The sequence below is a fragment of the Nyctereutes procyonoides genome, unplaced genomic scaffold, assembly GCF_905146905.1.
Source record: "Nyctereutes procyonoides isolate TBG_1078 unplaced genomic scaffold, NYPRO_anot_genome, whole genome shotgun sequence".
Classification (NCBI taxonomy): domain Eukaryota; kingdom Metazoa; phylum Chordata; class Mammalia; order Carnivora; family Canidae; genus Nyctereutes; species Nyctereutes procyonoides.
This window is the reverse complement of record NW_026575020.1, coordinates 32,872,162-32,898,435: the sequence shown is the minus strand read 5'-3', so window position 1 is coordinate 32,898,435 and position 26,274 is coordinate 32,872,162. Positions and strand designations below refer to the sequence as shown.

Genomic DNA, 26,274 nt, shown 5'->3' with positions numbered 1-26,274 from the left:
CACACTTCCACCAAGGGGATGATGCGGGTGCTGCTGGTCCCCGGACGGCACGTTGAAAACCACCGGTCTGGGTTTTGGTGCAGCAACAAACGGTCCTCTTGCTTAACACAACAGAAATGTTTCTCACTCTGTTGCTAATGGATCCCAGGTGGGCCAAGGACCCCCCTCCGGGTCTGCTGGGACACGGCTGTCCCAGGGAACAAGGCCAGTGACACACAACAGGAAGCCCCAACTGCAGACCCAAGAGCCAGGGTCAGACGCCGGATGAGCCAACAGCCCACCCGGCTCCAAGGGGCCGAGAAGTGCGATCCCCACATGCAGCTGGACAGCGGAGTGGGGAGGCTTAGGGACGTCCCTGGGCCCAGGAGGGGGGTGAGGGCTGCATGCCACCCAGGCCTGGATGCCCAGGAGCAGGGGACGCCCCCAAAGTTGGCACCTGCCCACATCCTGCAGGCCCCCCAGGGAGCGGCTCTGTCCCCTGTCCTTCTTCTGCCCTGTCCTGTAGGGCAATGGGCACCCCCTTTCTCGGCCCCCTGTGGCCCCTGGCTTCACACAGTGGTTCAAGGCCGGAGGAGGCCCCTTCATCCTTAAGAAGATAGCCAATTGAGGCACCTTCAGCTCAGGGCGTGATCCTGGGGTCCTGGGATCGAGTCCCACATCGGGGTCCCTGCAGGGAGCCTGCTTCTCCCTCTGCCTGTGTCTCTGCCTCTCTCTCTGTGTCGCTTATCAATAAATAAAAATTTTAAAAAAGAAGACAGCCAATCGGAGAAGGACAAACATTATATGGTCTCATTCAGTTGAGGAATATAAAAAATAGTGAAAGGGAATAAAGGGGAAAGGAGAAAAAATGAGTGGGAAATATCAGAAAGGGAGACAGAACATGAGAGACTCCTAACTCTGGGAAACGAACTAGGGGTGGTGGAAGGGGAGGTGGGTGGGGGCTGGGGGTGACTGGGTGACGGGCACTGAGGGAGGCACTTGACGGGATGAGCACTGGGTGTTATTCTATATGTTAGCAAATTGAACACCAATAAAAAATAAATTTATATATAAAGAAAAGAAGACAGCCAATCGCGTCTGTGTACGGTGGAAACAGTAAACTGTATTTATTAAGAAGCTCTTACAAGCACTTTCCCATCACACGGTTTTCAAATATTTTAAAATGCCCCTTTCTGGGCATTACAGTTAAAACTTTGGAACAGATCTATGGGGTTTTTAGGCAACAGGCAGGTGTCACTTGACATTGTATTTTAAAGATCCCAATGCCCCAGGACCCTTCCCGTGGGTTTTCCATGTATCATTTTCCCCTTTACATCAATATGTGTCCAGTTATAGAGAGAAGGAAGGACAAGAATCACACCAGGAGAACATCTGCAAATATAAGAAGTAATTTTTATTGCAATATACCATAGCGAAGTGGTCTGGGGAGAACGGGACACATTTGACTTCAGTACAAATGACAACAGTTTTGAAGGGGCCAGAGGGTGAGGAAGACAGCGTGACGGGGGCCTCAGGAGGGACGAGGAAGCAAAACGGAATCACATGACCTAGACAACACCCACAGGGCACCACGTGGCAGCCCTCGGATATGGCTTTGCTTTGGAAGAGACAAATGTGAGAGTCATTGGCGCATGCCGGCATCCTGGGCTCCAAAGAACCTCCGAGCCAGACTTTTCTTTGGTGACAGCAAGATTCAATTTCCACGGGAATGCGGGCAATCCTAGTGGGTGGTTCCGTGATGCCCAAGGTGGGGGCAAGGCTCTGCTGCGGTCTCCCAGGCGGGGCGGGCGGGCGGGCAGGTGGGCAGGCGACAGCACCGGAACGGTCACAGCTCCTCCCGAGGGGGCCGAGCAGGGCCCGCGGTCCTCACCTGCTCCTCCCGTCACGGAAGGAAAGGGCATTGCTCGAGGGCAGCTTTTCACAGTGAAGGGGTTGCCTTTCCTCGCAGGCCCCTCGGGTCCTCCGCCCACGGCAGGCAGCCCCCTGCCCTCGCTCACGAAGCCCCGCCAGCCCTGAGCTCTCCGGAGCGTGGAGGCCCGCGGCCCAGGACGCCGGCAGCTGGAACTCCGGTTGCTCGTGTGGGGAGGCGGCCCACAGAGTTGATTGCACGACTCCCCGTCGGCTGAGGCCCCCCGGGCAAAGGCAGCCCAGCTGGGACGGCACACGCGGCTTCAGCTCAGTTCTTGGAACAAACACAGAAATTAGCACCAGACATTCGGCAAACCGGATGCGTACGACCTGCTCATCGTCACGCCGCGGACACTGTGGGCAGCATCTTTTATAGCGCGCGTGTGTTTTCAAATCACAGAGGCACAACCCAATCCTGGAAACGGGCCTGGCCACCCTCTGGGAGCGCAGGGACACGTGGGCCCCTGGGAAGGGAGGCGATGAGCGAGCGTCCGCCCGTCCACCCTCCCGTCCTCAGCAGGTCCCCACCGCGCCGCGGAGGCAGAGGCGGGGACCGAGAGAGGCGGGAGGCCGCACGGCCAGGTCACCCCAGTGTCCCCTTTGCAAGGAGATCTTAAAACAGATAGCACCACAAAGGAGAAGTGTAAAAGTAAGCACCAATTTTCATTTAATTATCATCTACAGAAAGTGTGGTTTCCCTGCCCTGGATACTCTCCCATCAGGCTCTGCGGGTAGAAAAACGGGAAAAGGAAGCAATTAAAATTAATTTATGCCTGTGATTTAATCTAAGTGCATGTAGGAAAGGCAAAGCATCAAGTTCTTTTTTTTTTTCCTCTCCATTAAAAAAAAAAAATCCAAAGCTAATCAAAAAATTGTCTGAAAAGGGGCCCGGGCACCCTGGGCTCCGCTGTTGCCACGGCAGTGTGCACTCCTGCCGCCCCCGGGCGAACCTCCACCTTATTGCACGTCCCTGGCCAGGTGGGGCACGGGGCTGCTCCTTCCTCACCAGAACTGGACACCCACCCTTCACCCCACTCTCTCAGCAGGACTGAAGCCGGGCTGACATGCGTGATTGAAAGTCGGGGACACTGAACACTTAGGACAATACAATACAAATATTTACTTAAAACTCACAAAAACGAAAGCACCTTTAATCCATTGGAAAGGCACATGCAGAATGACACTGGGCCTGTGAATGGATCGTGTAGTTGAAAACAGAGGCTCTGGCGGGGTGGGGATGACCTTTTTACAAGGTTTGCCTCCGAACATTTTTTTGATGGTCAGGGGAAATACGCATCTTCAAGTTGAATTTAAAAAAAAAAAAAACGTGATCTCCAAATACTGCAGCCCCACGCCCGGCCTGGTGACCTCCCCACGCAGGTGATGGATCGGCCGGCTGGGCGGCCAGAAATGCGGCCCCGTCCCCGCCCCAGTGGCGCATGGTGGGGACAGATGGGGCTGACAAAGCAGTGGGGCCCGGTGGCTGTGGGCCGTCTAGGTCATGTGATTCGGCTCCGGGGTTGGGGAGTCGGCTCTTTCCCTTCGCTCTCTGTGGGTTTGGGGTCTGGCCCGGCGCGGACCCAGGCGCAGACGAGGTCGGGGGAGGGACGAGGGGCCTTCACTGTCCAGGACGCCCGCAGACGGCGCGCTGAGGTCACGAGGTTGCTCTTGGGGGCCGGGCTCACGGCTCCTAGCCCAGGAAGCAAGCTGGCCCCACTTCAAATCCAAATTTCTGTGATGCTTCACCGAAATCGTTGAACATAATATCCACGATGGGCACTTGTTCCACCTTGGGCGTGTCGATCTCCAGAACAGTCTTCTGATACCCTTTCTTCGTCTGGGAAGCAGAGGAGAGGCACACGTGGGTAAAAGGGGGACGGGGGCACCTCTGGGGTTTGAGTCTCACCCGCCACACCTGCCCCGGCTCCTGGGTTCCCGTGTGCACGCTCCACCAGCCGCGGAGAAAGTGGGTTTGCGCCGTGTCTCCGGGCAGGAGGAGGGAGGAAATGTGCTAGACCAGGGCAGGCAGTGCCCCCGCACCGCACCCCATGACATCCCATTTAATCTAAGCCGGTACACAGTTCCGGCTCAGCTGGGACACCCCAAGGTGCCCCTGCCAGGACCAACTACAGGAAATGCTGCTCCCCTGGGGTACCCGGATCCTGGCTGCTCCACATTCAAAATGAGGTTCTGAGACAGTAAGAGCTCATGGCCAGCCCTGCCCTTGGCGATCACACGCAGGAGGGTGAGGACAGGGGGGACCCTTACCCACTACCTGGTCTTGAGGAGTTCTGGGTAAACTGAGGCACAGAGGGCCAGGGACAGTGCAGGGAGGGAGCAGCGTGCTACACTGAGTCCCCTGCAGCTCAGGTGAGCATCTCAGGTCATCCCCAGCTCAATTCCGGGTCAGGCTGCAAGCCCCACCTTGCTAATTAGGAGAGTGAGCCCTACAAAGGGGACAGAACTTCCCCAGGAGAGGCATCTCCACTCCCCTGCCCGCCACCTGTCCCAGAGCACAGGGTGCAGAGGTGCAGGGTCGTCCCGGACCGAGGAGCCACCCAAGCTCAGCTCTGAGCCTGCAGGACCCTTCCATGCAAGGCTACAGGGACACCACCCTCTAACCAACACCCCCTGGCGAGTGTCCCCGGGGCCGGCGTGCTCCCTGCAGACCAGCACGGGCACCCCGAGCGGCTGCGTCTACCTCGCACCCAGCACAGAGTCACACTCGCAGGGCCTGTGGTCCTGGAGAGGGTCTCCCTGCACTGTACACATCCTGAAAGAGGAGCGCAGAGCCTCTGGGAGCCTTAGTTCCCCCTGAAGAACAGGGTTGGAGTGCTGGGATCCATGTGTGGCACACGGGTAGCCATGGGAAGCTGAGTGGCTACTAGGTGGCTTCCACTCTGTGGGTGGCAGTGGGCACAATGGCCCAGCTTGTGCTACCCCTGTCACTCCTCTGGGGGGCCCATGTGGCCAGAACTGAGCAGCACCCCCAGCCCCAGGCCAGCCCTCCCTGGATTGCAGCCCGCAGCCACACAGCACAGTGTCAGCCACCCCACCATTCAGGGGTTGATGTCCTGTACACAATGTGAGGGCGTCTGGAGGCGGGACCTCTGGGAGGGGACGGGGTGATGTGGATGGAGCCCATGACTGGTGCCTGACAGGCAGTGACTGGAAGGCTAGCCGGTCTCTCCAGCACAAGAATTCAACTGCGGGCAGCCCCCCCAAGCAGGCTGAACCCGCCTATGCCAGCACCCGACCTCAGCCTTCCAGCCTCCAGAGCCGTAGGAAGCCTGTGGCTGCCATGGACGAGCCGTCAAGTCTGGGGTGTTTTGTTACACAGCCTGAGCTGATGGGGACACTCTGGGCCACAGCCACCTGGTTGAGCCACTCCCAAGTTCCTGAGCCGACCCTCAGGAACAGTCAGGCCACACAAATTTGTGGCTTCCAGTGCTCGGTGTGTGACAAGTGCTAGGTAGCCAACTGTCTCTGTGGCTGTTTTCCGCAGCACAGACCGCCGTGTGGTGGAAGAGACCCTCATGTCCAGCGCATCCAGCAGGCCTGCCACACAGAAGCCCCCGGTGGCCGAGCACTGGCACGCAGCCGCCTCATGACTTCCCTGAGTGCCACACCTTCTTGGAAATTCCTTATCCTGGAGACATCTGTCCCTGCTATGTCCCCACCACATCCTCATCATGTTCCTGCCACGTCCCCACCACATCCCTGCCTTAACCTCATCCTGCCTGCAGCTGGGTCTGGCTGCAATTATTTCAAAGCTGGGAACAGCGCTTCAGAGCCACTACGAGGTCCCCTGGGGCTTGTCAGCACTGTGAGCTCTGGCCCACCCCAGAGACGGCATTGCTCTAGGTCCACACAGTCTGCCTCTCAGACAATCGTGACGCAGGACACTGCCCTAAAGGACTGCTCAGGGACGACCGGGAACTCAGGGCCATGAATGCTGGCACTTTCGGACAATGTGGCAGGGGCCCAGCTGCACCCTCGTGCTGACTGGAAGGAGTGGCCTCACACCTCCCCCCATCCAGACCGGCGCCTACCTCCACCCACCTAGGCTCTGCCCCTGTGGACTCCGTCTTCACTGCTGGCCACCACATAGCAGGGCAACGGCTGCCCTGGAGGCCGTCAGGGCCACTGGAAGGCAGGGGCTGCCAGGGGACCCAAGCCACCTCGGCTGCAGGGCTGCCCCTTCCTCCCACGGGGGGCCCACAAACCAGCCTCTGCGGGACCACGTCTGCCTCTCTTCCTCCCCCCGAGGGGTGGCGGCGCTTGCTGAGTGGCCAGGACAGTCCCCCTGGATATATGGGGCCCCACAGCTGCAATCACCAGAGCACGTAGAGAGGGCATGTGGCAGCAGGCTGCCCTGTCATTCCTGCGGCATAAATAACCATTACAGGGATCCCCGGGTGACTCAGCGGTTGAGCATCTGCCTCCAGCTCAGGGCATGATCCTGGGGTCCCAGGATCAAGTCCCGCATCAGGCTCCCCGCAGGGAGCCTCCTTCTCCCTCTGCCTGTGTCTCTGCCTCTCTCTGTGTGTCTCTCATGAGTAAATAAATAAAACCTTTATAACTAACTAACTAACTGACCATTACAGGGCCAGCAGTGGCCCCCCACCAAACAACAGGATTTATGTGGCACAGCTCCTCGGGCCCTCTTCCAGGTGATCTGTGTCTGTGCACAGGGCTGGGCCCCGCTCAGAGGCCCCTCGGGGGGTGCACACAGCCACAGCACTTCTGCGGGAACCCTTGGGGCAACAGGGGGTCTGAGGGTCAAGGCGGGCGTCTCTACCGCCAGCATGCATGTGGGTGGCCTATGGGGTCGCAGGACCTCCTGAATGCTTACATGGGAGGGGTGGGGCTTTACAGCCCCGGCTGAACTTCTGGGGGGCATGGGGTTCACCAATCACAACTCCCCAGGAGTGCCCCCCATGTGTCCCCCCCAACGCGGGCCCCCCTGCTCTGCCCGGCCCAGCCCCAACCTCCCGCTCCTGCCTGCACGGCCAACTTTCTCTATCAGCAGGACTTGCTCCTCATCGACACCATCTCTCCCCCTTTTCAGAGACAAACTCTTTTCTTTCCAGAAGCAAAACCTCTTGAGGAGGGAGCGGCCACTCCTCCTGGCCTCGCATCCAGTGTCCCATGATCGTAGGTCTCCCAATGGCCCCAGAGATGCCCCGAGGGCCGTCAAAGAGCTCAAAAACGACTGCTGTCCACTTCCTGGGGGCACCGCGGTCAGGGGGGCAGTGCAGGTGCACGGTTGGTTGTTTTCTGAAGGACAGGGTTATGGCTTGGATCACAACCACGTTGGGTCGTGGGTTTGGGCCAGGCTCCGAAGCTTCTTCAGACCCCACGGTGGAGAAGGAGGAGCTGCGTCCTTCCAGCTCTGGGCAAGGGGGAGCCATGGGGCTCCCCTTGAATCTTTCTCCTTTGGGTAGGAGGCAGCGCCCCCAGGCGGGGGGCAGGGGGCACGCGGCAACGCCTGAGGGCATTTTCGGGTTGCGGCAGCTAAGTAGGGGACTAGCATCCAGAGGGTCGAGGCCACAGATGCTGCTCAATATCCTACAAGGCACAGGATGTCCCCAGCCCAACCCCTTGCACCCCAAAGATTCAGCCAGCCCCAAAGGCTGAGCAACTCTAGTATGGAACCAGGTCCCCTCTGCATGACATAAGGGGCAGAAGCAAGAGAGAGAGGTAGGAATTACAGCAAGAAGATTTTAGCTCAATTCCCAGAAGAGCTTCCTAACACTGAGACTTTGTGGCCATGGTCTGGGCTGCCCAGGTGGGAGCAAGCTCCCTGTCAATGGAGGCATTCAAGGTGCAGCTATGCCAGAAATGGACGATGGTGGAAAGGGGACAGGAATTAGGAGATCCGTTTGGCCATAGCCTAAGGGCCTTGGGCAGCTCACTGGACCCCTCCTGACCTCAGATTTTGCTTCTGCACAATAAAGAGAAGCCCCAATCAGCAGCTCTTGCCCAGAGGCTGGAGTGATCCTAGTGGCGTTTGGTGCATGGAGGCCACATGCTGCCAGCACGGCCACATCACCAGAAGACATGGCCAGAGAAGGGAGGCCATTTGCTCTTGGGTTAAGGGAGATGGGAGCTCGACCTTGTACTGACATGCCTGCAGAGCCAGGAGGGCGGGCTCTGAGTTAGATGCCATTGCCAGGAACTTTGGGGGCTCTGGGACGTGCTGTTGGGAACTTTGGGGGCTCTGGGATGTGCTACTGGGAACTTTGGAACTCCGGGATGTGCTGTTAGGAACTTCAGGGGCTCCGGGATGTGCCATTGGGAACTTTGGGGGCTCTAGGATGTGTCATTGGGAACTTCAGGGACTCCAGGTTGTGCTGTTGGGAACTTCAGGGGCTCCGGGTTGTGCTGCCAGGAACTTTGGGGGCTCTGGGGTATTCTATTGGGAACTTTGGTGTCTCCAGGACGTGCTGTTAGCAATTTCAGGGGCTCCGGGATGTGCTGCCAGGAACTTTGGGGGCTCCAGATGTGGACAGGGAATGTCCAGAAAAAGAGGGATGGGGCACCAGAGCAAAGCCTATCTGAGCTGGAGCAGGGAGCTGGGGAGGCCTGCCCTTTCCCCGCGATTCCTGACACCCATTGTGGGGAATGTTCCCCTCTCCTGGGAACCCGTGAGCCCCGTCATCAGTTGTGACCACAGGTGGCACGTCCTGGCCCCACCAGGGCACTTCCTCCCCCTTCTGCTCCAATCTGAGCCCTGTCCTGAGGTCCTGCCTCACCCCAAAGACACTCCTATCTCCACCTTCACTGCCTCCCTCCCCGTAGCCTGGGCTGTGCAGTCGGAAATAGTCACAGAGCTGATTCTTCTGGGGCTTCCGCCAGGCTGAACACAATTGCAAGCTCTTCTGAGGTGAGAGGAGATGCACTCCTGGAACAGTCTCATGGAGCAGGTGCTATTACCGTTCCCCCACGTAAGCGGCAGAGGCATGGGGACAATTTTACTTGCTGCCTCACAACCTTCTCAAAGCAGTGTGGGGTGCGCATCAGGACCCCGAGCAGATGCAGGTGGTACCCCCCACCTCACTTCCCAGGGTGTTTCTGGATCCCTTCCCAGAGGGTGGGACTCCTCTGCTTTAAACGGGGATGGGTTCCACACATTCCACAGTCAGACCAAAGGACTGACCCACACATACCCAGGGTGTGCAGGAGCAGGGAGGAGAGGAGGGTGTCCCGGGATGGGGAGGACTGGGTATATCCAGGATGAGAAGGAACAGAGGTTCCCCGGGGCCGGAGGTGGCAGCCCAGGCGCTGGCCTCAGCCAGGGCAGATGCAGGCAGTGAGCTGGGGTCCTGCTCTCAGTGGCCACCCAGCAGCTCCACACAGTCACTTTCCTGCTGGACCCCGACGCCCCACGGAGCTGTCCCTGACCTTCTGGCCTGGCCCGGACAGCCCTGGGCCTCAACAGGGGACAGTAGGGAAAACTCACATTCTGAGCATGCTGTGATAGGCCAGGGAGGGCGGGGGGCAGGGGGTGGGTGGAACGTGTGGCAGGGAGCGCTGACCCAGAGGCAAGAGTGCAGGCTTCTTGCAGCTCAGTGCTGGGGATGCCTCTCCCTGGCCTGGAACACACCATGCCCACCCCCGACCTGTGCCCTGGTGGCTCTGTTCTCAACATGGGGTGGAAGGCAACTGGTGGCACAGCGGGGCCAACTAGAAAAAGCTCAGGTTCTAGTTCCCAACAGAACTAGAAGAAGCTTCCACCCGGAAGTCTGCTGGATGGACCCTGTCTGCAACTGGCGCTGGGATGGCCTGGCCATGAGGTGAGCCTTCCACAGAAGAGCATCACGTGCTGGCCTGGTGGGAGGCCCTGCACACGGAGCCAGCCCTGTCCCCATGGGGGCTGGCCTGGGCACCTCGGGCAGGGGCTCTAAAGGACAGAGGGACCGGCGCTGGGATGCGACAGAGACTCACAGAGACGATGCCTCCTGGCAACCTCCACCCTCCAGTGGCCCCCCAAACACCTCCCAAGACATAAGGACACAGCCCAGACCCACCCTGGGAGATACCAGGCCCGAGGGGCAGTCCCCAAGAGCTGACCCTTGGGGGGGGGAACCCAGGAGGTGACCCTCGGGGGGCACCCAAGAGCTGACCCTCAGGGAAGACCCAATAGCTGACCCTCAGGGGGCACCCAGGAGCTGACCTTCAGGGGGGACCTAGGCCTCACTCTGGGAGGCCACACCTGGGGTGCAGAGGACAGCAAGCATCCCAGGGCCCGGGTCCAAAGAGCAAATGCAACCCCAGCACTGCCTGGCTGTATGGGCCGAGCAGGCCTCCCATCAGGCCTGCGAGCAGAACTGCCCTCCCGGCAGGTGGATGGGGCCCGGGTACGACCTCGTGTGGCCAGGGTACATGGGGAGCCGAGGCCAGCCCTGAACCCGCAGAGCACTGCCCAGCCCAGCGTATGCCCAGGACCAGAACCCGCCTGCATCCTGGCCATTCCTGGGGAAGAGTCCTAAGGACAGAGTCTCTAATTCCAGGCCGGACTGCAACAGGTGCCACGACACAGCCCGACAGGGCCACAGACCCGGCTCCCGGCCCTTCCTGTCAGGTGCCCGTGTCCCCCTGCGCCCTCACTGCCCCACACGCCGCGCAGGCTCCCCCCACCCCCAGGCCACCACGTGTCACTCACAGCACAGCCATCCACCAGGGCGCGGATGTAGGGGCTGTTGTCGTAGGACATCTCCTCGTCGTTGGAGCCCAGGAAGCGCATGGCCTTGTCGTAGCTGCCCGTGGCGGCGTCCTGCCAGGCTACTGACTGGTAGCAGTTGTAGGTGATGTTCTGGTTGGCAGAGGCACTCAGCAGCCGCAGGAAGGTCATCTGGACCACACCCACAGGGTTGCCCTCGGCATCCACGTAGGAGAGCTGGGGGGACAAGGGGGGTGCTCAGCACTGAGAGGCCAGGGCCCCACTCACGGCCCAGCCTTTGCAACCTTGGTCCACGTGCTGTCTCCTCCAGAGTGTGAGCCACCCTGGAAACGTGCTGCACACGCGGCGCCCCCAAGGCCAGAATGCACTGGCTCACTCGAGGGCTCCCTGGAACAGAGCGAAACACTTCATTTCTTCTAGAGACCTCCCTCCTGGCCTGGCTGGTCACGTGCCTCCTCTTGCAGGAAGCCTGCCCAGGTTAGGTGTACTTCCCCACCTTAGCCTGGCTGTCTGCTTTCCCTCCTGGGCTGTAAGGCCCTCCACACCAGCTCTGGCCTGCAGCCCTCCCCGGACAGGAAGTACCCTGGGGGCAGAGACATGGCATATAGTTCCCATCACTGTGCCTGGAGATCCACCAAAGGAAGGCGCCCATGAGATGATGATAACAGATGAAAACCATCTTCTGGGTGCCAAGGATGCACTAGGCCCTGGCCAGGGAGCCATGAAAACCACAGATAGAGAGGGCAGGGGGGTCTTGGGGGTAACTCAGCTGGCTGGCAGGGAGGCACGGGGTACCTGGCTGACCTGGAAGCATGAGGGTCCTGAGCCATTTGGCCAAGAGCCAGAGGGAGGGCTAGGGTGACCGGGCACCCTCCTAGAGTCACAGGGTGACACTCGGGATAGGCCTTCCCGGCCCGGGGGTTGGGGCTCCCCGTTGCCCACACCGAGAGGGGGCAGCCAGGGGCACTCTGGGGACGTGACCCTCCCTGAGAAGACCCGCTGACAGCAGGCCCAGGGCAGGGTACCAGGGAAAGATGACGTACCCATTCTCAAGAGCCTTCTCCAGCGTCACCAGCCCACCCCCAACATGGGCGGCTGAGCTCGGCGAGGTGTCCCACACCTCAGGGTCTGCATCATTCTGAGCAGCTGGACACGGCCCAGGCACTTGGGTGCCTCCCTGGCCCCCAGATGGGGCTCGACCCCCTCCCCTGCCAGGCAGCACCCTGCAGGACCCCCCCCCCCCCCCCGTAGGAGGCAGAGGGCTCGGGCGATTTCTGAGCATCAGCAGGAGGAGCAGATGTCAGGGTCTGAGGCCACGTTCCAAGGCTGGCCCTTCCCCAGCCCACAAGGCCCGTGCCAGACACACGAGAGAGCACCGAGGTCCCCGCTGCCCGCTGGCTCACACACGTATGTGGAACTAGAGAGCATGGAGAACGGGGGCCCCAGCTGGCAACCCTGCCCGTCCCCACTAGGGCTCAGAGGGAGGGCCACTCCAGCTCTGCACACAGTGACCAAATACCTCACGGTCCGACCCTGAGGATGGAAACCCAATACCAACCGCAGTCCAGGCCATCAGGTGCTCCTTCTGGGAGGACACTCGACTTGGGGAAGCATGCATGCACAGGGGCCGGCCAGTGAGCAGTGTGGGACACAGAAGGACCTAAACCCCCAGTGCTGAGCCCCGGGACCCCACTGTCCCACCGTGGGAGGGGAGAGGGGCTCTGCAGGACTGTCTTCATGGGCCGCGGCCAGAGCAGCCAGGTCCACAGAGGGAGCCTATTTCTTCTGCGTCTATGTCCTGTCCACTAGGACAGCCAGAGAGAGCTGGAAATCCAGCAGGACGAGAACCTGAAGGGGAAACTGTCTCCTCCTGGGGCCATCCCTTCGCCTTCACCTCCGTCTAAAGTCTGAGATGGGACAAGTGACAGGAGGTGGGCTCCCTAGTTCTGGGAAGAACGGGGGTGTTCTGAGTGAGGTGCTGGGGTTAGGCCCCAAGGGGCGCCGGGGGGTGCACCTGTCCTGGGTGCCCTGCTCCCTGGGCTGCCCCATGCTGAGCGGGGTCCGAGGCAGGTCCTTCTGCGTGCCCACTGCTCTGAGTGAGCACAACAGGGGTGGAGGGAGGAGGGACAGCAGGCGGAGAAGCAGGTGAGAGGCCCGTTGTCCACACGGAGGGATAAGAGGAAGCCTCCACAGACGTGGTGAGGTGAGCGCGGACTTTCAGAGTGTCTGCCAAGAGCCAGAGTGACTTGGAATCAAGGACGCGGAGAGCATGTGACATTGTTAGCCAGGAAGTGCTTCAGGGTTTAAGAGCAAGAGGTTTTGAGAGGTGGGACAGAGCCAAGGCCAGCTGGAAGCCTCCACACTGTGAGTCCTTGGGGGACGTGGCCTCTGTGCTCCCCTGCCCCCCGTGAGGCTACAGTGCCCGCACTGTGGGCAATGGCAGGGTGGGAAGTCACGGAACTCCCATAGTCTGGCTTCCGGGTGACAAAGGACCCCCTCCCAGAGCGTGTGGGGGCAGGACAACCAGATCTGAGGACATGAAGGCAGGGAGCAAAGTCAGGTGCCTGCAACATGTCCACACCCTGGACCCCTGGCCCTTTCACTTGCTAGAAAGAGGGTACGGGGCTCTGCACTATGCTCCAGGGAAGGGCCCGGACCAAAACCCTGGGACAGTCAGGGCAACACACCCAACCATGGGGGAGCAGCCACCGGCCTCGTATGAAGGAGGAGTCCAGATGGGCTCGGCTCTGGGCTGGTGACAGACCACCACCGCCGCTTCCTCCAAGGGATGCCAGGGTCTTTCCATGTCTGGGCCGGGTTATGGAGACTGGCTCCCCAGGAACTGATGCGGGGACTGACCTAGTGGAGTGGGTGTAGGACAAGCCCACGGCCAGGTGGGCCCTAAGGACGGCCCTAAGACCTGCCCACAAGGACTTCGCAAAGTAAAACCCTCTGTGTAAAACCCTGGTGTCTTTGGTCCCAAGTCCTGGCGGCGTCCTGCGGTGGCTCTGGGCACCCTGAGCACCATGCTCCTGTCCTAGACCTGACAGGAAGAGCAGCCCCCGGCTCCATCCCCCTGCTCCATCCACCTGCTCCCAGGCTAAACAAACTCTGGTCAGGGGTGGCGGGCGTGGGCGCCGATGTGGAGTCTGGCTGTCACGTGCCGTGGAGCAGCTCTGCCAGAGGTGCCAGAGCAGGTGCGGTGCCCGGCGGCCATGAGAGCCATGCAGAGCCGCGAGCCAGGCCGTCCCGCAAGCAGGCAGCGCCCCGGTGGCCACTTACCAGGGACCCTCGCTTGTACTGACTATACCAGGTAGAAGGTTGCTCTTTGGGCCAGCGGGCCATTTTACTCTGTAAGATACGAAACGGGCGCATGTGAAGGACAACCACGGAGACGCCAGGGGCTGCCTTACCAGTTTACCACGCTTGAATTCACTGAACCAGGAACCCGGGTTTTCTTTGGGCCAAGAAGTGATCCTGGCCTAAACATCGGGCGGGGGGTGGGAGAGAAACAGAGAAGGACAGGGTTACTTCTCCCGCCGCCGCCACGAGGAGTGCTCCCCACCACCTGCAAACACGCCGCATCCCGCCCGCAGGGCCTCCTCTGAGCGCCACACCCCCACGTGGCCAAGGGGCTCCTTCAGAGTCGGGGTGCTCGCCCTGGGACAGGCTGGTGGCCATGATGAGGACAGGAGGAGAGCCAGGCCTTCACCCAGCAGGCCAGCAGCCTGCATTTTGGCCATTTGCGTATATCCAGCCTCTAGTATGGGGCCTGGGGCTTCAGAGCTGCTGAGTGGTGGAGGGACTCCCGGGGCCGCCAGCACTTAGGACAGTAAGAGACAGCACTGAGGGGCAGGAAGGACACGCGCCACCCCCCCATCCCATCTGATCTCATTTGATGCGTGTGTCCTATGTGCCAGTGTGTGGTGGGGTGGAGCCTCCCTGAAGACGCAGCGTGAAGCTGACCGTCACAGGGTCGGAGAGCATCTGTCCCCCCATGGGAGGTGAGGGCTCCCATTCAGGCATCTGCTCTGTGCAGGGTCCAGGCACAGTTCCCCAGGACAGGCCGAGTGCAGAGCAGGCTATGGGGAGCCACTCATTGCAGGTGCAGAGCCAGGGAGCACAGCAGATGGGCCTCCCAGGACCCAGGGCCCCCTGTTTCATCCAGTGCTAGTCATGCACAGTGGAAAAGCAGGAGTCTGACTCCCTGTGCTGTCCCCCTGGGCTCCCCTCTGAGCTGGCCTCACACAGGGGAGAGGGAAGGAAGTGGTGCCCAGCTGCCCTCTCGCCGGGGCTTCCCGACCTGCCCAGCTCAGCACTCAGATAACATGTGCTCCGGCACGGAGCTGAAGTTAAACCCCCGCCCTCCTGCTGCCTGATGGGGAGGGGTCCCTATGTGCATGAGGCTGAGCCCGAGGAAGAACACGGAGCAGTGGGGGTCGCTCAGTGCCCCAGCCTGCTGTCCGCCCAGCGACACCACCAGCTGGGGCTCCGGGGGGTGCCCACTAACTCTCCAGCAGCAAGGCCACATTTCAGGGACAGAGAGCCAGCAAAAGATGAGAAAATAGGGTCTTTCCACCCAAATCTCTTCCTGGGCCTCTGCCAAACAGGAGGGTCCCGAGGCTTGCAATTTTTTTTCTTGTTTTGAACACCAGGGCATTTGTTGCTGGGCATACAGGTTACCAAGGGTTGCAAATTTCGGGTTGGGGAGTGTGCATGTAAACCAGGGGTCACCAAATCGTGCCTGTGACGGTGGCCCGGCCTTCTGTCCAAGGGCCTGGAGCCCCCACAGTCACAGTGAGGTTCAGGGGTGAGGGGAAGGCATCTCTGCACAGCACAGCTGCTTGTCGGCACTGCGGCCACTGAGGACTGCGACCACAGGCCGCCTGGCCCCTCCACACCCGAGCTGAAGCCTGTCTGCACAGCCGGCCGCCTGGGGGCGCATGGAGCTCTGCGCAGGCCCCACGCAGAGGGCACCGCGTCGCGGTCATCTTGCAGTTAGTTAGAGGCCTTGTCCACCTCACTGTCCTGCGCCAGAGGGGAAAGCAGCCCACGTCCATATGCCTGTCTGCACACCATCCACACGCCTATCCACATGCACACATGTGCCCATCTGCATACCCATTCACACACCCATCTGCACACCCATCCACCCATCCGTCCACATGCACACATGCCCATCTGCACACCCATCCACCCGCCCATCCACATGCACACATGCCCATCTGCACACCCATCCACCCGCCCATCCACATGCACTCACATGACCATCTGCACACGCATCCACACACCTGTCCACATGCCCATCTGCACACCCATCCACATGCCCATCCACATGCACACACTCACATACACACACACCAGCTTCACGCCTGTGTCCCCACACACATTCACTCCTGTCCCCTCCATACAAACCCCCTACCAGGTGACTGTTACCTCCCACCAAGTCCCTGTGCATCAGAACCTCGCTGACCAAGATTCTGTACCGCAAGAACTTTGGACAAACACACTGCCCTGGGAAGAGATGGGAGGAGGTGCCTAGACATCAGCTGACCCCGAGAACTGAGATAAATGCCAGCCTCTAAGAGATGCATCTGGGGGACTGTGTGCTTGCCCCAAAGGTGTCCCCATGGGTGTTAGGTTGGTTTGAGGGCAGACCTGCAAGGTCAATGTAGGAAGGAGCCACACACCCAGCAGTTGAAATCCCAACCTGGGGCTGGCAGGTGGAAGCCCTCCCAGGAGCCAGCCGTCCCCTCACCAGCCACAGCATGAGGCTGCGCCAATTCTGTCCCACGTCTTGGGTCTGCCCCCGGGGGAGAAACCTCAACTCTGACCCCAGCCCTGCTGTGAGGGGAAGGCAGGCACTCACCCCCTCGGACTTCTTGTCGGGGAAGACGCACGTTGCCCCTCCAGCTGTGAAGTTGCAGTAAACTTTGAAGGAGTCCCGGGAGCATCCCTGGTTAGGATCCACCCAGTATTCACCTGCAAGGCAGACAGGGAGCGGATTCGTCAGCTGCTCCCTATGTGGTTCCAGAAGGAGCCACATGCCGTCAGCTCAGCAGGTAAGACACAGGGCCAGGCCCACAGGCCACCAGTGTGGGCCATCCCCGGGTCTGCCCAGTGCCCTTGCTGCATCCACACAGAGACATGACAGTCCCGTCCCTGGGTCTGCCCAGTGCCCTTGCTGCATCCGCACAAAGATATGACAGTCCCATCCCCGAGAACCCAGCTGGAGGGTGAAACCCCTGGAGCCCCTGCTCTGGCTGACAGTGGAGGGTGGCCCAGCCACCTCGGCAGGGAGACAGGAATGCAGAGGGGCTGTGGGTGGAGCTAGGAAATTCACATACTTGGGATGAGAGAGGCCTGGGAGCCCCTCACGTCTCGAGGACAGACACCCACACTTCCCAGGGGCAACAGCCGGCTAAGGGGCTGGATCTTTCAACAGGAGGCCTCAGAGGACGGGAGGACAGGAACGAGAGGGGATTTGATGGAGGGCTGTCCCAAGGAGCGCCCTGATACTGACGTTAGCACGGGTATAACCTGACCCTGACAACAACCCCGATGTCGGGCATGCCCTGCTGAGCAAGCAACACACTGTCTCTTCCACTCCGTCCTCTGGGAGGACCCTCTCCGTGGAAGGCTGACCCGAGGCCCAGGGTCACAGCTTACACACAAGACGGTGGCTACGACTGGACTAGGACCAGGCTCCATGTCACCCCAAAGCCTTGCCCTCCTTCCCTCCTCCTAGGACCTGGCCATGTTCTGCGCTGCCTCCATCAGGTTCAGGGGGAGATGCCCAGGTGGCCACATGCTGCCCAGATGGGGACCCAGAGGCTGTGTCTGTCCTGCTGCCTGGGCAGCCCTGTCATCGCCCCCTCCCACGCACTGTGAGCCCCGCAGGCCTCCCCGCTGCCCCGCATGCGGCCACCCCTACCGTCTGGGAAGTCGGGGTGACAGAGCTGCAGGTCCTTGCAGGTGCGGGCGGGGTTCTGCTGCGTGCCCAGAGGCCGCTTCATCTGCTCTATCTCCAGCTTCAGGGAGTTGAGCGAGCCGAAGATTTCCTCCATGCCGTCCGCGTAGTCCACATAGCTCTCGCCGGCCCCGTCATCCAGCAGCTGGCTGGCATCAATGTTCCGCCGGGTCCTGGATGCCTGGATTGGCAGGGGCTGGATGACCTCGCCAGGGGGACCCTGTGTGTGGAAGGACCCGGTGGGTGTTGGTGGGAGCAGTGCCCAGGCAGCTGGAGCCCCACGTTCTGGTTGCAGACACCTGTCCCCCTCAGCATGCTTCTCCTCTCTCTCTGCTGCTCCTGAGCACTGCACACCTGTCCCTGCTGCTGGGCCTCACCTACACGCACAGCCCCCTCCTCCCGGCCGTGGCCTGGGGTTCTAGCCTCAGCTGGACTCAAAGCAACTAGCTCTCCACTCGCCCCTGCAGCCCAGCCTAGGGCTGTGTACGGTGGCGCCACACAAATGCCTGTGGGTGTAGGAGCCCAAGCCAAGGATGGAGATAGGCATCGAGAGGCTGCTCACTCAAATGGGGGGATGCATGGAGTGAGCGTGCCCTGCAATCTGGCTCACCATGGCCCCTGCCCAACTGCTGGGGGCCTTGGTGGGTGCTGCCCACTGTCACACCCACACAGGTGCCCATGCACACAGATACCCCCACGTGCACTCTCCCCCCACACTGTGGCCAACCAGGCCTCCCAGGGAGAGGCATCTGGACACCCTCCGCAAAGTCCTGGAAGGTATATAGCACACACAATGCTCCCATGACTGCCTCAGCACCAGGAGAGCCACCAGTCCCACTTTCAAGTCTTTGAAGGCTACTCACCGGTGGGCCAGGGGGTCCTGGGTGGCCAGCCTCACCCTTCGGGCCAGTGGGACCCTGGGAGAAAGAGGGAACCGACCTTGATTACAGAGGTCTGATGTGACTTAAACCTGCTTTGTACTCTAGGATGATCCCCCAACGCCTGCACAGACACGGCGAGGGGCCAAGTCTACTGCGCCAGGGGGAGGATGGCAGGGACCCTCCCATCCCCAGGCGCAGATGCGAGAGACTGATGGCCCATATGGAAACCTCAGGGGCACCATCCTGCTAAGGTGAGAGTGTCTGCAGCAACCGTGGCTGGGGATGGGCTCAGGACGGTTGGCACTGGAGAAGCATGAAGATGGTGCCACCGCCGGTCAAGGGGGCAAAGGGGACCCAGGGTGGCTGTCATCCAGGGCAGAGGGGCCATCAGGGGTGCACACCACTTACCGAGGAGCCCTTAGCACCTTTTGGCCCAGGAGGACCCTGCAGAGAGTAAGGGACAGAGCATCAGTGTGCAGGCAGCCCTTCACCTCCGGGTGCCCACCCCACCCCACGCTCCTGCTCAGGCCTGGCTGGCTCTTCACCTCCAGCCTGCACCCAAGCCCCCTTTCTTAGGAGTCCATGCTTGCACCTGCTTGACAGGGTAGGGGGTATGACTGGCGCTCAGCCACAGGGAGGCAGAGAAGGGTCCTGTCCCATCCGACCCCAGTCATCTTGACCCCCACCCCCACCGCAGTAGGGAAGCCGGTTAGGCCTCGAGAGTCAGGAGAGCAGGGTCTCGGGTCTCATGGCCTCACCTTGGCCTCGCAGACCCAGGCCCAGGTCCAGGAGGGGCAAGTGGAGGCTCCTGGCCCTGGGGGACGGCTCTGGAGCTGGGTGGCCCAGCAACATGGGGGCTGCCCTATGGATGGTCCCCAGCCCCCCTTGTCTAGGCCAGGCCATCCTACAGGCTCATGGGGACAACTCTCCTCACCTGGCCCAGCATATCCCTGATCCCTGAAATGCCTGCCTCCTCTCCTGAAACCAGGGCCCAGAGACGCCTCTTCCTAGCTTCTGTCACCCAGGGCCCTGATGTGGAGGTGATGGGCAAACCCACCCTGGGCCCAGCATCCCCTCGGTGCTGGGCCCCAACCCGGGTGCTCCTGACCATCCCATAACCTTCCCACCACGCCGAGGCCCACAGCCTGGGCTCGCCTGCCTCCCCAGTGTGACCCGGAGCCACCCACCCCTCCCAGATACACACCGGCAAGCCGGGAGGGCCGGGGGGGCCGATCGGGCCCGAAGGACCAGTGATGCCCTGAAAAGGAGCAGAAAACATAGTTGGAGCATCATACGGGGAGGGTCACAGACGCACATGCCTGCCGAGTGCCCCGGCTCTCCGGTGACGTGGTCTTTCCCCGAGCAGACACCCTCCGATGAGGGGCCGGCTGCCTCGATGGGGAGCCATCTCTCCTTGCAGGACCTGCTGGGGCCCAAACGTGCGCCAGGACACTGAGCACCCCTGCCTGGCTGCCTGGGTCAGGCTGGGAATCTGGCGTCTCCAGGGCCACGGGGAGGGGACTTCTGCCATCATCCCCTCTAACATCCTGATTTGAAATACAGAAGCTCCACGCCCAGCGCCCAGCTTGGGACCACCCCACCCCCCGCCTCCCTCACCCCTGCACGGGCCCTGGCGGCAAGGGCAACAGGGTGCTAAGGCCCTGTGTGTGCAGCCCACCCTGCCCAGCCTCTCCACATGCTCTGCCCCACACGGAGCTCACAGCCTCTGAGCAGACCCTCGCTCGGTCCACACAGGCCCAGCCAGCCCATGCACCAGAGACTCCCTAGCTTTAGCACCAAGCACCCTGCTGTGGAAGGGTGCCCTAAGCTCATTTCACCTGGAACCCCGATTCCACACAACCTTCCCACTGGGGCTTAAGTGACAGGGGGGGCAGAGGGAGGCTGAGAGCGAGTGACCCCCACCCTGCACCCCCCACCCCTACCCCAGAGAAACTGGGGCAGCTCATCATGGTCAGAATCCGAGAGATTCTCAAGCAGGCACCTCCCTGCAGGGATGGTGGTGAGGGCACGGACAGGTGCTCTGGTGGTGGAGCCCCGGACATCTTCTTAATTCTCGAGGTCACCAGGCTACCAGGCCCTGGACTGCACTACTTAGGAGAGATGGTCAGTGCCATGTGGAGAGCAGTGCAGTGGTGGATGAAGCAGGGCTCCCAAGGACACCATCCTACAACCATCAGGGGCCCAGTGGGGGTCCTACTTCATCCCCTGCCTCCCTGGCTCTGCCCCATGAGTCCCATCCCCTTGCAGGTCAGGTGTGGGCCAAGGGGGGCGGAGTCAAGGGCCTTGCACACCTTGGGAAGCAGTGACCTGTACCTGGGATGCTGCCCTCACGTGGGGAAGGGCACAGACGCGGTAGGCCTGCCACATGCCCTCGCCTGCCTCCACGGCACACGTGGCCCTGACCCTGACCACAGAGTCACTTCAGTGGCTGGCTGCGTAGGGCAGGGACGAACCCTCTGGCTAGGGTTTGCAGTGCTGGGTAGGTCTGGGGCCAGGCGTGCCCATCGTGGTCAGGGAGCAGGTGCTGCCCTGCGTACCTGGCACACACGGTTGGGCCTCACCAGTGACCTGGGCAGTCAGCTGGGTAAGAGGCCCTCGCTTGGCCATCAGGTGAACTGCTGAGGGAGCAAGAGGCTGGCAGCCAGTCAGGGCCACACTTGCATCCCAGCCCCCTGTGCCCTGGGCGAGTCGTCCCCTCTGCCATTCCCATCCAGGTATGGTAGACGTGAGGACATCCTTCCGGGTCTAACTGGCCCAAGGCCAGGTCCTCAGATGCTTCTCACCACCCACTGAGGAGCCGCGCTGGGGTGTGGTGGGGGCACCTCTTCACGCACCTGTTCTCCCTTGGGGCCAGAGGAGCCCTGGGGGCCAGGGAGACCACGGTCACCTTTTTCACCCTGTTCACCCGGAGGTCCGATGAGTCCGATCAAGCCTGGATGACCCTGTTGACGAATAAAGGCAGGAAGGGGCACTCACTGTGGCTGTGCCTCACCGCCAACCTCGTGTGCTGGCTGGACATGGAAGGGGTCCCTGACAAGGGAAGCCACGGGGTCACCAGCCACATGTCCTGGCAGAGGACCCAGCTGACAGGCAGGCCAAGTGACAAGACAGCAGGTGTGACACAGCTGGCCTTCTGTAGATGTCCTAGCCAAAGAGGCAGAAAGACACAAACCCAGACACAGACCAAAGTGGTAACAGGGTGTTTTCCTGAGTGACGTTTGCATGGGTCTCATATGCAACATCTGGTTTTTGTACAGCCAATGTGTGCACAGAAACATCCACAGACTTCAGTGAAGTTACAGAGGATTAGAGGTACTATAATAATTTCTTGTGGACTTTTTGGGGGAGGCAATAAGAACTCTCTACATAAGTTTCCATGTGTTCGTTTTACATGAGCCCATAGAAAGGCTCTAGAAGGGTTTTTTTCCAGCTTTCTTACTTCACAGGCTCAGTGGTGACAGGCATGGGCTAGAAAAGAAAGAGTCCCCAGTCCTTCAGATGCAACTGTCTGGTTTGTGTGTGTGCTTTACATTTGTGAATTAATCGGCTTGAGCAGAAAAAAACACCTCAACTAGAGAAAGCAAACAGGCTTTGCCGTGCTGGGTGGTCTCGGCCCTCTCCCTGTGGGAGGCATTCTGGACTGCCGTCCACTCCTCAGACCCTGGACACCCCTCCACCGGGACCTCCACACGGGCCTCCAGGGTCCCTCACAGCACAGGCCGGTTGGGTTTCCCAGCCTCCCAGGACCCGTCCCCAGCCTGCATCTGCCAGATGAGTGGCTGATAGTTTGATATCCCACGTGTTTGAGGGGCCCCAAGCTACAGCCTCAGAGGCCCCTGAGTCCCATCTTACCTTTTCCCCTTTGGGGCCAGAATCTCCTTTGAGGCCAGGGAGTCCTGGGGGTCCCTGCAGGAGGGGGCAGAGGGATCAGAGTTCTCCTCCCCAACTCCACCCTCCACCACTGCCTGGAGCCCCTTGGGGTCATCACTCACCATGGGGCCAGGTGGGCCGTCGGGGCCTGGGGAGCCCGGGAGACCTTGCTCACCCTGAAACACAACAGGCCCTCAGCAGGAGCTCCACAGGGCCCATCCCTGTGCCCACGCCCCTCCCCTGCAGCTGCCCCACTCCCTGGCCCCCATCCACTCACCACAGGGCCTGGGATCCCTCGCAGGCCATCAGGCCCAGGCTTCCCAGGGGCCCCCTGGGGGCCAATGGGGCCAGTCTTCCCAGGAGGGCCTTCCAAGCCGGCTTCCCCCTGTAGGTGCAAGGACACAGATGCTAGAGGCCAGATCACTCTGGCCCAGGACCACTCTGGCCCAGGACCACTGCTCAGAGAGCCCCAGATGCCCCCAGATCACTGAGATGGCTCCAAATTCTCCACATTCTTTATGGGAGTTGTCCTGACCAATTCTCCATCCCTCTAATTTCCTCAGCCAGCTGAGCTCCCCAGTCTCTGGCAATCTCAGCTGTTCCGGCCAGGCCTGCACTCACGGTGGACACGGCCACCATTCCTGGGCTGGCGTGGGGCTGGACGGCTCCTGCCATTGCCTCTGCTCCCGATGGGATGGCTCCAGGAGGCAGGCAGGGGCAGCAGCATCACAGGGAGCAGTCCCTCGAGGGCCCCAGGCACCAGGCTGCAAGCCAGCCGCAAGACACGGGCCCCTCAGTGGGCACGGCTCGGGGGCAGTGGGCACGGCTCGGGGGCAGTGCGGCCAGGTTGAGTGCACTAGCACCCATTCCCCACCCTCAGGCTGGAGGGATTGACAGCCTGTGCACCCTGGGGCATGCCAGCTGCCGCCCTCCTGGTTTGCAGTGAGAGCCGGGCCTCCCCCTGAGCCGCCTCCTGCTCCCTGCTGCCTCTGTCGCTCTCCTATATGCACACATCTCCGCTTCCCACCCAACCCGGCCAACATGCAAGCCGGTCTTCCGGAAGCTCCGCAGTCACAGCTGGGCAGGGAAGCACGTTACCTTGGCTCCCTTCTCTCCCTGTCTGCCTTCGGGGCCTGCGGGGCCTGGGGGACCCTGGAACAGAGCAAGGGAAAAACACGTGAGGAGCTGCTTGCAGACGCCAGAGCGATGAGCTCAGTGTCGGGAGGAGAAGAGGCCCAGGCTGGAGGGGCAGGCAGGGAGGACATGGAGGGCCTGAAGCATGGGGAGGGGGCTCCCAGGCCCCTGGCCAGGAAGGACCAGGCCCTCAGAGCGAGTCTCAGGGACCCCAGCCCTGGGAAGGACCTCCGGGTTAGTCCAAGTGCTGGGGCCCCTCTCCTGGTCACATGCCACACAGGCCACTGCACTGCAGCACTGGCAAAGGCTAAGAATTCAACACACAGAAAAGCACCATTCGGCCCTTTGGTTCTGATTTTCAGGAAAGGTGTGAGCCGGAGGGCGAGGCGTTTTCCGGCTCTGTAGGTGTCTTTTCCCCACAATGGGAATTACTGATGGCATCTTGGCCTCGCCTCCATGCAGGGGGACATGGACCTGGCGGGTGTGGGGTCTGAGGATGTGGCAAGGCTGGAGCCCACACCACAGACGGCAGCGTCTTCCCTACCAGGGCCACCCAGAGCTTGCGGGGCTGACGAGGGCCGGGTGGCCAAGGGCAGCGAGCAGGATCATTTACCCTTTTTCCTGGAGGCCCAGACGGTCCTGGTTCGCCAGTGGGGCCTGGAGATCCCTGGTGTCGGGGAAAGAACACAGAATTCAGGAATTAGGGCAGGTCAGACAGCAGCACGGCAGGTCTGCGCTGGCGTGAGGCTGACCAAACACACAGTTCCCCCCGTGTACTGTCCTGGGCCAGCGCTGAGGCTGTCTCTCTTGTCCCAGGTCGGGGGGGAGCTACTGCCGCAAGAAGTCCCAGGTGAAATCATCCTGTACCTGACCTCTGCCCTCAACGCGGCTGTGGGGCAGTGTGGGGAGTCCTGGCTCACAGTACCGGTGCTGCCACGTTTTATTTTATTTTTTTAAAGATCTATTTATTTATTTGAGAGAGGGGCATGTGAGAATGCGTGCATGCGTAGGGGTCAGGGCAGAGGGAGCATCTCCAGCAGGCTCCTCATTGAGTGTGGAGCCCGACGCGAGGTTTGAACCCAGAACCCTGAGATCACACCTGAGCTGAAACCGAGAGATGGACGCTTACCCAAATGAGTCATGGGCCCCCCATGCTGTCACATTTTCAAAGAGCACTTTCCCAGCACATAGCCATTATGTTGGCTATGCGGGGAGCTGGCTCCCTCCACACCACCTCCTGCAGACACCCCCTTCTACAGAAGGGGACCTGAGGCACGAGGAGGATGAGGGTCATCCCAAGTCACGGGCCAGGGGGCCGGGGTCCTCGGGCATCTTTCAGGGGACTTGGCCTCAGAGCTGGGCCCTTGAGCTTTCTTTGCTTCTGCTCATCTAACACCAGTGACACCAGCCAGGGCCTGAGGGCAGGAAACCTCCAGCAGCTGTCTACCCGGCTGGTGCAGAGTGAGCAATGTCGCAGAAACTCAGTGTCGGGTGCGAGAGGTAAGGCCTGGTGTGATCTCAGCCCAAGGGTTGGCCTGGGCGGAGCCCTTTGGAGGAGGGCACTGGCCTGATCAGGCAGGAATAAGGCCTGACCTTCATGGTAGGCTTGGGCAGTCACAGACTCCGTGGCGGTGAGTCCTGAACCACTGGTACACCTGTCCCTGGCCTCTAACAGTGCAGGGAGCTCATGGTCCTGTCACTATTCAGAATCGATCCTACAAGCTTACAGGGCTTGGGTTTTTCTAAGAAATGAACAAAGCAAGTTGCAAACCCCAAGAGTGCCCGACACCTTCCAGCAAGAAGCCGTGTGGGATCCCTGGAAGTCATGAGTGGACTCACCGTTTGTCCGGCCTCACCGTCGTCCCCTTTGTCACCAGGGGGGCCATCTTGACCCTGTGGGAACAAAACCGAGTTCCTTCTGCCTCCTGCTGGCACCTGAGTCACACGCCAACGCCCACCATGTCCCTAGTTCCTGCCCCAGAATCCAAGTCAACGCTGTGGGAACACACTCTCTCCACCTGACCACCACGGGTGCCATTTGGGAAAGCACTGGGCCCCAAAGAGAATTCATAGAAGACAACCAGAAAGAATCAGGGCTGGCAAAGGCAGGTGAAGGGCCTGGGGGTTTGGGGCTCAGCAGCCCAGGACACCTACCGCGGGTCCAGGCTCTCCAGGGGGACCAGGATCTCCAGGGAAACCAACAGGGCCCTGAAAGAAACAAAAACAGGCACATCTGGGCCCTCAGCAATGGAGCTGCTGCTGCCGCACCCCTACACGCCTGCCTCACCCAGCCTCTACAACACTCCTGGTTCTGACACCAGGTGGGCACCCGATGGCCCAGAAGCCCTCTGGAGAGCACCGTGCCATCCCAGCCACACCACACCAAGCCAGACGGGCTCAGTGCTCCACTCTCAAGGCACGCGGAGGACAGGTGCCATGCCCACTCCTGCTCCCAGAGCTTCAGGCTGAGCCGGAGCTTAGACCTGTAGGCTTCTAGAACGTGCCACGTAGAACCTCCTCCCAGGGCCAAGCCAAGGCAGGCCATGGGAAGGCGGCATCCAGAGAGGCCGCCGTTCACACAGTGCATCTCAGCAAGCTCCCGGGGTCCTCACAGGAGCCCCCAAAGCCTCACACCCCACACATCCTACCCTCACGGCTCTGGCTTGGCAGCTGATATGAAAACCTCTAAACTTTAGAGACGTTACTCCAAGCCCCATAACAGTCAGAAGGCTTTAGTGCACGGCCAGTGGGAGTGAGAATAACCCAACACAGACCCCCCAGAGTTTCACGGTGCTGGCGCATCT

General features: G+C 60.8%; 1 protein-coding gene across 2 annotated transcripts in view; it reads right to left on the bottom strand.

Annotated features, from left to right (window-relative positions):
• Positions 1 to 1,372: 1,372 nt before the first annotated feature.
• Positions 1,373 to 26,274, bottom strand: part of COL5A1 (collagen type V alpha 1 chain) — a 151,936-nt gene continuing 127,034 nt past the window's right edge. Inside the window, exons 51-66 of one of the 2 annotated variants that reach the window (XM_055334639.1) lie at positions 25,625 to 25,678; positions 25,310 to 25,363; positions 24,084 to 24,137; positions 23,435 to 23,488; positions 22,614 to 22,721; positions 22,459 to 22,512; positions 22,319 to 22,372; positions 21,301 to 21,408; positions 19,650 to 19,703; positions 18,854 to 18,889; positions 18,428 to 18,481; positions 17,529 to 17,784; positions 16,464 to 16,576; positions 14,008 to 14,076; positions 10,577 to 10,810; positions 1,373 to 3,745 (exon numbers count right to left, since the gene is read on the bottom strand). In XM_055334639.1, coding sequence (XP_055190614.1) covers positions 3,599 to 3,745; positions 10,577 to 10,810; positions 14,008 to 14,076; positions 16,464 to 16,576; positions 17,529 to 17,784; positions 18,428 to 18,481; positions 18,854 to 18,889; positions 19,650 to 19,703; positions 21,301 to 21,408; positions 22,319 to 22,372; positions 22,459 to 22,512; positions 22,614 to 22,721; positions 23,435 to 23,488; positions 24,084 to 24,137; positions 25,310 to 25,363; positions 25,625 to 25,678 — 1,503 coding nt within the window. In that variant the 3' untranslated portion in view covers positions 1,373 to 3,598. Of the gene's footprint in view, positions 3,746 to 10,576; positions 10,811 to 13,876; positions 13,946 to 14,007; positions 14,077 to 16,463; positions 16,577 to 17,528; positions 17,785 to 18,427; positions 18,482 to 18,853; positions 18,890 to 19,649; positions 19,704 to 21,300; positions 21,409 to 22,318; positions 22,373 to 22,458; positions 22,513 to 22,613; positions 22,722 to 23,434; positions 23,489 to 24,083; positions 24,138 to 25,309; positions 25,364 to 25,624; positions 25,679 to 26,274 lie in introns of both variants that reach the window. The other variant, XM_055334645.1, reaches the window with a different exon arrangement.